This window comes from Hyla sarda, chromosome 3, assembly GCF_029499605.1.
Source record: "Hyla sarda isolate aHylSar1 chromosome 3, aHylSar1.hap1, whole genome shotgun sequence".
NCBI lineage: Eukaryota > Metazoa > Chordata > Amphibia > Anura > Hylidae > Hyla > Hyla sarda.
The window spans coordinates 208,431,150-208,443,355 of record NC_079191.1 but is presented as its reverse complement, the minus strand read 5'-3'; the positions used below and the strand labels follow the sequence as shown (position 1 = coordinate 208,443,355).

Sequence of the window (12,206 nt, the reverse complement as noted above, 5' to 3'; positions counted from 1 at the left end):
CCCGCCTCCTGCACCGCCCCCACCGCACCGCGACCGCCACCTGCCGCACCGCACCCCCGACCCACTGCAACGTGTCGCACCCCCCACCGTGATGCTGGGCGGTATACCGGTATGGATTTTTGCCCATACCGCTATACCGGTCGTGCCCCTCCCCCACCCTTCGAGTCAAAAAAAAAATTAAACATACCCGTAATGGGAGTAGTCCGGGCCATCCATCCTTCCCTCCTGTAGTGTCCGGGGGCAATCCGGGTGAAGAGTGAACCGGTCCGGGCTGTCCTTCTCCGGCGGTGATCTTCTCCACTCCGGGAAGGCTCCGGCCTAGTACGCTGCATAGACGCAGCTACGCCGTGACGCCAGGTGCGTCGCTGCGCACGGGCGTCACTGCGCAGCGGCGTCTATGCAGCGTACTAGGCCGGAGCCTTCCCGGAGTGGAGATGACCGCCGGAGAAGAAGGACAGCCCGGACCGGTTCACTCTTCACCCGGAACGCCCCCGGACACTACAGGAAGGAAGGATGGATGGCCCGGACCACCCTGACAGGTAGGAAGAGAGAAGCGGGTGGGGCGGCGGCGGCCTATGGCCCCGCAAAAGCCACTGCAGATCATTGATTTAAAGCGCCCGCTTTAAATCAATGATCTGCAGCGGTGTCGCAGGGGGTTAAATAGCCGATAACTTATACCGGAATATCGGTATAAGTTATCGGCTATCGGCCCTAACCTGCACCGATTATCGGTATCGGCCCTAAAAAAACGATATCGGTCGATCCCTAGTACTTTGTAATGAAACCTCATTTTACCATAAAATGTACGGAGAACGCCCCATTTTTTTTTTTTTTTTTTTTTAGGGAGGAAATTGAAATGAAAACCACAATTTTGCACATTTTTGAGGGTTTGGTTTTCACACTGTACACTTTACGGTAAAAATGACATGTTTTCTTTATTCTGTGGGTCAATACAATTAAAGTGATACCCATGGCTAGATACTTTTATATTTTTGTACCGCAAAAAAAAAAAAAAATATATATATATATATATATATATATATATATATATATATATATATATATATATATATATATATATATATAAATTATATACATATATATAAATTATATACAATATAATATATATATATATATATATATATAAAAATAAATAAAAGAAGATCAGGGCAGCACTCCAATAACGTGAAAAAGGGGAATTTATTCCATCAAAGCAATGTGCAAAACAGCAGCGACATTTTGATCCTCTCCAGGATCTTTTTAATCCTGGAGAGGATCGAAACGTCGCTGCTGTTTTGCACATTGCTTTGATGGAATAAATTCACCTTTTTCACGTTATTGGAGTGCTGCCCTGATCTTTTTTTCTTTTTTTATCTTTGGATGGATCACTGGACTTGATCCTTTTACAGGTTGCCTGCACCTTTCTCTTTTTATATTTTTTGCATTTTTTAGAGTGCTGTTGCTTTTTGTTTTTTTTTATATATATATATATATCTATATCTCGAAAACTTTTTGTACAAAATCAGTAATCTAAAATTGCCCAATTTGACCACCAATAGCTTTTTCATTTTTCTGTATATAGGGCCTTTGTCGACAGTGCGCAACAAGAAGGTTGCCACCCATGTAACTGTAGCTAGTCTACCTGTAGGTGGGCGGAAGCGAAAAATTCATGAAAGGTGTCAACGCAGGATAGTCCGATTCATGGAAAAGCAGCCCCAAACAAGTTCCAAAGATATACAAGCTGTCTTGCAGGCTCAGGGAGCATCAGTGTCAGCACGAACTATCGACATTTAAAGCGTACCCGTCAGATCCAACCAAAATTAATTTTTTTATATATCACTTCATACCTAATCCTGACCATGCAAATCTAATTCTTATGTGTCTAGCACCTTTATTAAAAAATTTTATTACACTTTTAATTTAGCTCACTAAATTCCTCCCAAAGGGAGGGGGCGTGGCCTCACTGTGCAGGTCTCCGCCCCTTCCTCAGTATGCTGTCTGCTCACATCTCCCCTAGCATTAGCAAAACTACAAATCCCAGCTTGTCCTCACTGACAGTAGCGGGACACAAGCCGACAGTGGGAGGATTTTTCCTCCAGCTGTGAGCCCTGCGCTCACAGCTGTCAATCAAGGAAGTGTGTCCATAATGTAGGTGATGACGCATGGACACAGCAGGACTAGTATGTGTCCAAGCGGGCAGGGGAGGGGGCAGTTTGACTGGCTTTTTCAGTATGAAATACTGAAAATTTTCAAATTAAAGCAATTGCAAAACCTATTGGTTTTGCATGCTTTACAACATATCAAAAGGTTTTGTATCTGACAGTGCCCATTTAAATGAAATGAAACGCTATGGCAGGAGACCCAGGAAAACCCCACTGCTGACACAGACATAAAAAAGCAAGGCTACATTTTGCCAAAATGAACTTGTGTAAGCCAAAATCCTTCTGGGAAAACGTCTTGTGGACAGATGAGACCAAGATAGAGCTTTTTGGTAAAGCACATCATTCTACTGTTTATCAAAAACGGAATGAGGCCTATAAAGAAAAGAACACAGTACCTACAGTAAAATATGGTGGAGGCTCAATGTTTTGGGGTTGTTTTGCTGCCTCTGGCATTGGGTACCTTGAATGTGTGCAAGGCATCATGAAATCTGAGGATTACCAATGGATTTTGGGTCGCACTGTACAGCCCAGTGTCAGAAAGCTGGGTTTGCGTCCGAGATCTTGGGTCTTCAAGCAGGACAATGAGCCCAAACATACGTCAAAAAGCACCCAGAAATGAATGGACACAAAGCGCTGGAGAGTTCTGAAGTGGCCAGCAATGAGTCCAGATCTAAAACCCATTAAATACCTGTGGAGAGATCTTAAGATTGCTGTTGGGAAAAGGCGCCCTTCCAATAAGAGAGACCAGGAGCAGTTTGCAAAGGAAGAGTGGTCCAACATTCCGGCTGAGAGGTGTAAGAAGCTTATTGATGGTTATAGGAAGCGACTGATTTCAGTTATTTTTTCCAAAGGGCGTGCAGACCAATATTAAGTTAAAATTCACAATTTTGGACTTTGGTATTTTTTTTTTACATGTACGCCATCGACCGTGCGGTTTAGTGAATCTTATTTTTTAAATAGTTCGGACATTTACGCATGCATGTACAGCATTTGTAGATTAGATTTTATTTATTATTATTATTACATTATTTTATTTAAAAAAATAGGAAAAGGGGGAGATTAAAACTTTTATTGGGGGGGGGCTTATTAACATGTATTTTTTGTTTTGTTTTTTAGCTGTACCATGGGCTATACCATGCAATGCAATCTCCTGATGGCATACACTGATCACTGCTATGCCATAGCATAGCACTGATCAGTGTTATCGGCACTGGCATGGAGCAGCAGATCGCTGATTGGACTTCCAGGAGGCAAGTGAGGACCCTCCTGTCATATAGTAAGCTGATCAGGACATCGCGATTCTGTCGCGATAGTCCCAATCAGCTACGCTGTGCTGCCGGGATAGTTTTACTTTCACTTTAGACGCCGCAATCAACTTTCATTGTGGCGTCTAAATAGTTAATGCCGGGCATCGGCCCGATCGGCGGTTTAAACCGTTCTCCGCTCGTGAGAATGGTTTAAACCACGATAGCAGAACTCAGGACATACAGGTACGCCCTGAGATAACCTTAAAATCTTGCAGTTTTCATTTGTCTACTAAGCATAATAATAACCTCAAACTTAAGGTTTAGTATAGATCATTTTTCAGCAGCCTCTATTTCATACATTTTAAAGTGCCCCCTGGTGTTCTTTTAAATTTTTCTCAGAAGATCCACCAAAAGGATTCAGTGACAATGGTCACACATGCTCAGTAGCCATTTCGCGTGCCAGCTATTAAGAACCAGCAAACTAGAAGTGCTTCTTCTAACCATTACTGGACACATTCGATATGTGAACACATAATTTACCAAAATATGGAAATTTTTACATTCAAATCATACCATGACATCTTTATTTACTAAATAGCATCCCCTTATAAATGTCTCTGTAAGTGATAGACTGGGGTTATTGAATAATAGACATGCCCTATTAAAGAAAGTTGAGTGCAGAGATAGCAATACCAGAATTATCAATGACACAATTGGGTGGGGGGCGCTGTTGTAGATCTTGCCTAGTAAGAGTTTCATATAATACTGCTTATTGCAGTCTACACTATAACTATTCTGCATCTTTTATAAAACTGTATGTATTAAAAGTGATCATAAAAGTGAAGAGAAAAAAACCTAATGATTACTCTTCTTATCCAATAAAAGAAAGGTACACTACAAGCCTGGGAAGGCAAATAAACTTTCATTTCTTTTACGCAGGCTCCTCGACTCATTAATATTATCTGCGTGATCTTTAAACATTACTATCAGAAGATAAATTCACTGAACATTATATATTTCATAAGTTGATTTTCGAGTCCATAAAAGAAAATAGAAATTATGAAAAAATAAAGTAAAGTTAGTCCGCCACCTGGTGATCATATGAAGGGATAGCAGCGACAATACTTATCTGTAAATGATTACAGTTATGATCTGTGAATATACTAAGAATTATCCATCTACAAACAGGCAAAACTAAGTAAATAATCATTATCATCATAAATATAATAATAAATATAATACTGCAGATACAGAATTTCCCTAATGTCCTTTCCTAATCTCGTTCCGCTGACAATACTACAGCAAAGAATCCTCATGTTCCCACTATTGTCCTATGTAAATGCTATAAGAGCACAAGCAGCTGTTTGTTGTGTAGTAAAGACTGTGTCTGCTAAATTTGATTCCCTATTGTTGACCTGCTCCTTGTTACATTGCTTATACAGAGCTCTAGCTAAAGAAAACCTACTAACAAGCTAAATGCATAAACACACTGGTGAGAATCTACCAAAGACCGCCATAATACCTAACCGGAAAATGTGCTGACACGAGATGTGCTGGCCTCTTTGGTGCATTGTTAACAGGGTGTCAGGTATACTTTACGCTAAATATAATAAATGAGATGATGGAGGCCACGAGCCTTCTAGCTAAGCCACACCCACTTATGAATCAGTGGCAAGCGTAGCAGAAACCAGCCGAAAAGTCAAACATTTTTCCACAAGGTCAGAGTTTTGCCTAAAAATGCAACTGTTGCTTGCCAGAAAACAAGAGTACAAGTCATAATACATTCCCACTTTATCCATACACTTTTAGGGGTCTATCATCTGGTTAACAAGGTTATTTAAATAAATTAGGATGCAACGCAAGTCGCTTAGCGTTCTTTCTATGGTACCTTAATAGTTCTGACATATGACATATTGATCAATCTGGGCCATTTTTAATTTAAAGGGGTTGTCCAGGCAAAGTAATTCTTTATAATTGTGCCCAGAGAGGTTTGAAACAGAAAGAAAAAAACAAACCAATCAACCACATGCCTACCTTCTCTGCCCCCACTCTGTTGCAACAGGCTTATGGGTTTGTTGACCCGATCTGTGGCTGAGGTGGCACACTGCTGTGCCTACTGTCTGGCGGAGCGGGCCTGTGACATCGATAAACCCAGAGGCCTGCTGCCACAGAGACCAGAGCTTTGTGTGAACCTGTTTTTTGTTACCTCATGGGCATATCCCATGTCAAAGGCACATGAAAATTAAAGAAGAACTCCAGCCAAATGAAATTACCTTTATATAGCTGCACATGTTAAAGTTATATAATGTATAAAGGGTAATCTTTGCTGAGCACATACTTTGAGCTTATTCTCTCAGCCTTTCATCCAGGCAGGAAGCGCTGTAGTTCTCAGCACCCTCTTCTCCTCAGCTCTCAGGGGGCCGGAGTGCGCTTCAGTGTGCAGTGTATGATTGTCCCTGAATGGCTGAGGCACAAACACCTCCCTCATCTATATTCACTGCTTCTCTATGTACCACGTGACCTGCTCAGCTCTCTGCAGGAAGCTACTACCAGCAGCTCAAACAGAAAACAAGTGCAGGTAATGGTCAGTGTAGTTTTCTGTAGCTCTCTGCACAAACCAGGAAGGACCTGGATTTGGGGCTATTGGGTTCTGGTTTTACAACAAATCGGCTGGGATGCCTTGTCATGGTAAGCATATACATAACTTATTTAAGCTTAGATTTTTACCACTTTTGGCCGGATATCTCCTTTTATCATACTCAACAACACCAATTTAACAAAGTGGTTAAATGAAATATGAAAAGAGGGGGCACTCCCCCCCCCCCCCCCCCTCTTTTCATATTTCATATAAGTTGCTGGAAATCTAAAGTTGACAGGTTTACATATTGCCTATATCTTATGTGTGAGTTATAAATTAACAAAGTGGTTATTAAGAAGTTATCACAAGAGACACGCTGTTATTTCAGCCATATTTACTTAAAGTCATAGAACATCTTTAAGGCTGCAGGCACAAGGTAGATAAAATCATTGCCTAATTTTTACACTGTAAAAAGGCTATTTGAGCCTAAAAATCATGGGGCACATTCACCGTTAAAGTTGTGCCACATTTTATTATGGTCTCAGGAAAAGGATAGTGACATTGGTTAAAAAATATACATAAAAAACAAAATGCATGCGCAAAAAAAATAAAATAAAAATACAAGCAAAATATCTTACCATATTTATCTCGCAGTCCAACGGTACATCGGAAGACACCTCCAAAGGCAACATCCTCTCCAAATATGACTGTAAAGCAAATGGAAATTTCATATTAGTTTTACTGGAGAATAGGTACCAAAAATGAAATAAATAAATATAGTAAAACTTCATAAAAAGCCCACCCCTTCGAGATGACTGGTCCAGACCAGATTTCATGTGGCATATTTTTTAATATTTATTATTATATATTCTTGCCAACTACTTTGGGAGGCTCACCCCCTCAGAAGGCCACTTTTTAATGCAATTTTGGCCAGTCTGAAATAGTTTTGTCTGTATGTAAACTTTCTCATGCACAACATACAGTGAACTTCTTTTTTGATAGCTAAGGAGTGAGAAAGAGTTCATGTTATTTTGCTTACACAGCACTAAAATATTCCGCAGCACTATACAAAGATTGTCACCATTCACAATGGAGCTCCCAATCTAATTTTCCTACACAGACCAATTTCACAGGAAGGCATATAACCCATCATTGGAGTGTGGAAGGAACTTCACGTAAACATGGGGAGAACATACAAACTCCATGTAGTTGTTGTCCATGGTCAGATTTGAACCCTGTTACCGCAGTAGATGTTTGGGGGTATACAGGAGGCCACCATTTATCTGTTTTAAAACTATGTAGTTGAATAGATAAAACTTTATTGGTTTCATATAAACAAGATTTCTTTAGTTCTTTTCATGAACATCTCTCATTAGTCATTACAATATACAGACAGTGTTTGTGATTGTCTGCTGCTCATTTTAATATATAACATACAATTTAGGGTAGTGGGGTTGGAACTGCAGCAGGTAGTATTTGTTTTAGGTTTATTCCTCACAGTATACCGTATATACTCGAGTATAAGCAGAGTTTTTCAGCACGATTTTTCGTGCTGAAAACACCCCCCTCGGCTTATACTCGAGTGAACTCTCCACCTGTCAATCCCTTATCAGTGGTCTTCAACCTGCGGACCTCCAGATGTTGCAAAACTACAACTCCCAGCATGCTTGGAAAGCCAATGGCGGTCCGGACATGCTGGGAGTTGTAGTTTTGCAATATCTGGAAGTCCGCAGGTTGAAGACCACTGGATTGACAGGCGGTGATGATGAAGGGGAGGGGATGATGACAGGGGGATGATGATGATGAAGGGGGGAATGATGACAGGCGGTGATGATGAAGGGGGGGGATGACAGGCGGTGATGATGAAGGGGGGGTAGGATGATGAAGGGGGGTTACAGGCGGTGATGATGAAGGGGGGGATGATGAAGGGAGGGGATGATGACAGGCGGTGATGATGAAGGGAGGGGATGATGACAGGCGGTGATGATGAAGGGGGGGGGGGATGATGACAGGCGGTGATGATGAAGGGGGGGGGGGATGATGACAGGCGGTGGTGATGAAGGGAGGGATGGTGACAGGCGGTGGTGATGAAGGGAGGGATGATGACAGGCGGTGGTGATGAAGGGAGGGATGATGACAGGGGGATGATGATGATGATGAAGGGGGGAATGATGACAGGCGGTGATGATGAAGGGGGGGGGGATGATGACAGGCGGTGATGATGAAGGGGGGGGGGATGATGACAGGCGGTGATGATGAAGGGGGGGGATGATGACAGGCGGTGATGATGAAGGGGGGGATGATGACAGGCGGTGATGATGAAGGGGGAATGATGACAGGCGGTGATGAAGGGGGGGAATGATGACAGGCGGTGATGAAGGGGGAATGATGAAAGGTGGTGATGATGAAGGGGGGGTGATGACAGGGTAATGCTGACGGGGGTGTTAATGACAGGGGTCTGGATGATGACATGGGGGGGGGGGGATGATGTATTTCCCACCCTAGGCTTATAGTCGAGTCAATAACTTTTCCTGGGGTGAAATTAGGGGCCTCGGCTTATATTCGGCTCGGCTTATACTCGAGTATATATGGCAAATATTTGATTTACTTGAGCTGATTGAAGACTAGAATAGTCTAAGGGTAGGGTCACACGTAGCGTGTATGCTGCATATTTGATGCATGCGTATTTGAGGAGTATGTGTATTTTAGTGCTAGCAAAATCCATGGGTGTTTATTATTACTCCCATAGACATTGCTAGCACTGAAATATGTATATGCATTAAATACACATGCATCAAATATGCAGCGTATAGGCTACGTGTGACCCTACCCATAAAACGGTGTATGCTATTATACAGTATTATACAACAACGGAATGCAAGAAAAAAAAATTGATGCATAGTATATTTTTATCTCGCTACATCACTGATCTATGAATCAACTTTGATGCGACTGTGTTGAGAGATCTGATGTATGACTAATCTGTGGATATAACGGGTATCAGTATGCACTTATACATGTGCGTTACATTCTTCATCATAAGACGGCCGTCACATCATTGTGCACAGCAAAGGTGTCACATGTTCATTGCTCTGGTGGATGTGGCTGTCATGTCAATCATGTCACTGATCACACACACAAGCCAAGTCACATAAAAGAAGCAAATATTTCATTTTCCCACTTATTGGAAATTGCACAGAATGTCACTAAGGGAACGTGTGACATTTCAGAGAGGTCTCGTCTACATCTTAAGACGTTCTGACAGGATGATTTTATACTGTTTGCAACAACAGCTCAGACAACCCACACAGTATCAGAGGAATAAGCACCTTGTCATCTTGAATCAGCCGACTGGCAAACCAGGTAGAAACTGAGTATACAGGTAAAAACAAAAGTGAGTTTATCAACCTCTCTACAGCCTAGCTGCCCGCCTTACCTTGCTTTAACAATCCCTTCTTATATTACCTTTGTAAACATTGTTATTGATGAAATGAGAATGCAAGACAGCCCGGCACTACAAGGTGAGAAGGAGGTGGATAGGGGGTGTGGGTATACACTGCGGTTCTGACTTGTGGCGCTGCTCTGGTTGCAACAGTAATGCATTTATAAGGTATAGGCAAGAACGAGGAAAAACCGGCGACTCACCAATTTTACGTCTTCCAACTTCTTTATTGGATGAAATACTCACATAACTTCATAGGGAGGGGACATACATGGGGGGGGGGGGGGCGCTACAGAAAGGCGACAAGCTCAGTTTTGCACTATTTAGTGCTTCACCCGGCCAATCCCAGAATGGGAGGTGAAATGAATGACCGTGGATGCGCTGACGGCAGTTACAGAGGGACTGCAGAGCGAGCTCCCGGCTGCGGCACAGTAGCTGCGTGTCTGCTCGTAGTGATGGATTTCCCACTGTAGAAACACACAAAGCTACCTGGTCACAGTGAAGTGCTTGCTCAGCAGTCCCTCTGTGACTGCCGTCAGCTCATCCGCAGAGGGAAATACTTTGCGGATGCGCCCTGTGTGACCCTGCCCTAAAATAAAATAAAAAGAAGCTTGAAAACGGTCACATGACACTCAGACTTTGTAAAACTCTATTGGGACATCAATTGTAAAAGAGCCCGGAAAACATGGACGGACATTTCGCACATCTGAATGATCCGGTGGCTCTAGGAATGCTAGGAAATGCGCCGTCTCATAGACAACAATGCATTTCGGAGCAGAATCCACAGAAAGAATAGACAAGATTATTCTTTCTGCGGACATTGGGATATCTGTGCACAGTGCGGCAGAATCCCATTAAAAATCAGCAGAATGTCCATGCATACTCCTGCAGACATTCTGTCATGTGAACACAGCCCGATGTTGAATTTCCTATCTGCCATTGCAATGTTTGGCAAGAGATGGCTAGTTCTTGAAAGATCCTTAATTGCACATGTATACACATAGCAACCCTGAAAAAGCCTGTTAAGGTGGACCCCTTAGCAGGATAAGTAGGATGTAAATAAGCAAGTAAAGGGCTACTCATCATGATTCTGGACATATCTTTTTTTATCTCCATAGTCCTCTCCATCAGCAAGATACAAGCCTTATTATGCAACTGAGGTTTAGACGTTCTTTTTAGCCGAGGAACGTGCTCTCGAATCACCCAAAGTGCAAGAAAAAGTGCAAATGTGTTACACTAAAAAAAGTGCACAGAGGATGCGGTCTATCGCAAGCCCTTCTCCTATGGGAGAGAGGCCCCCCAACAAACATTACCCTTCGCCTCCGGACCAAAAGGTACCTACGAGGTTCCAGGTTCGATGTCCCTTTTCGCCGAAGCTACTAAAGGACCACAAATGCTCCCGGCATCCCCCTAGGCGTTAGCCAAAGTATCTGCCTGCAGAGCCGATAACGGTAGGTACCCTGCCAAAGCAGGAGTACCCGGGGTGTTTGCAGGGAGGCGCGGAACCTGATGGCCACACACACCTCCCCTAGACCACCAGGAGGGACACCCAGAAGGGCTACCACATCCTGACAAATCCTGTGTACACACAACACGCAAAAAATGACACAGTGAGACAAAAAGAAATAAATAAGTGAATGTGTGCAGATATACTGCCCGGACATCCCGACGGATCTATAAAAAATTCTCTGATCCTAGCCAGAAGGCCGGGAATCAAGAGGTGAGTGCAACAAAGGTGAAGAGATCATGGCACCCGTGGTTCAACTCAGTGAGTCCATCCTCCCAGTGAGTTTCGGCACCTCAGGGTCACCACTCCCCAAGGCACTGAAGTACCTCGGCTCTAGACCCTCTCAGCCTCATGGCGAGACATGGAGGAAACAGGTCACGTCGAGGCAGCCGTCTAGCTGATTCCTCAGAACCAGCCACGGAACGCCCCGGTACACCTGCTCCCTACCATGCAGCACCCATCCCCACCAGCTCCATACTGGCAACGCCTGCCACCAGCATGAAACTGATAAAAACAGATACTACACTTGATCTTAGCCAAAAGGCTGAGAGGTTTAGAAGTGCCCAGAGGGTGGTCTCCAGCATTGCAAGAGCTCAGGTAAGTCCAATCCAGCCCATGATCTGCTTGCATCTACCAACCCCTTTTGACTGACAGCCACTGGACAAGGAGAAGATGAGCTGGACTTACCTGGGCTCTTGCTGTGCTGAGGAATGTCCCCTAGGCACTTAAGCCTCAAGTGCATGAGAACAAAAAGGCTTTTCTCTCACCGATGAAGAGGTTACTCTGAAGACCAATAATACTGTTTAAGAGACTGAAAATAAAAATATTTAAAAAATATTGAAATGTAATAATCCTTGAAACAGAAAGTAGAGAAAAAGAAAAAGGGAAGGGCAATCAAAGGCTTTGTGCATACTTTCACCAAAGGACTTATGTGCTGCATGACAACTAGCTATCTAGCTGACAAGATAGCTATCACGCCCCCTCCCGTAGGCTTGCAATGCGGGGTGGAGCGTGACGTCACACGCCGCCCGCCCTGTAGTCGCCGGTAATCAGTCCGGGAGCGAACACACTCTGGGGACTGATTACAAATGGGGTGCCGCGTGCATGAACCGGGGGTCCCCAGCTGCGGGACTCCCACGATCAGCCATTTTATCCACTATCCTTTGGATAGGGGATAAGATGTTTAAGCACCGGAGAACCCCTTTAAATTACTTCTATTTAACCCATTAAGGACCGAGCCCATTTTAACCTTAAGGCCAATTTTATTTTT

General features: G+C 43.4%; 1 protein-coding gene and 1 pseudogene across 1 annotated transcript in view; both read right to left on the bottom strand.

The window, feature by feature from the left end:
- BCKDHB (branched chain keto acid dehydrogenase E1 subunit beta) overlaps window positions 1-12,206 on the bottom strand; it is a 181,361-nt gene that overhangs the window by 165,368 nt on the left and 3,787 nt on the right. The window contains exon 3 of the mRNA XM_056565954.1: window positions 6,626-6,694. Coding sequence (XP_056421929.1) covers window positions 6,626-6,694 — 69 coding nt within the window. The remainder of the gene's footprint in view (window positions 1-6,625; window positions 6,695-12,206) is intronic.
- LOC130363304 (U2 spliceosomal RNA) lies at window positions 11,402-11,492 on the bottom strand (annotated as a pseudogene).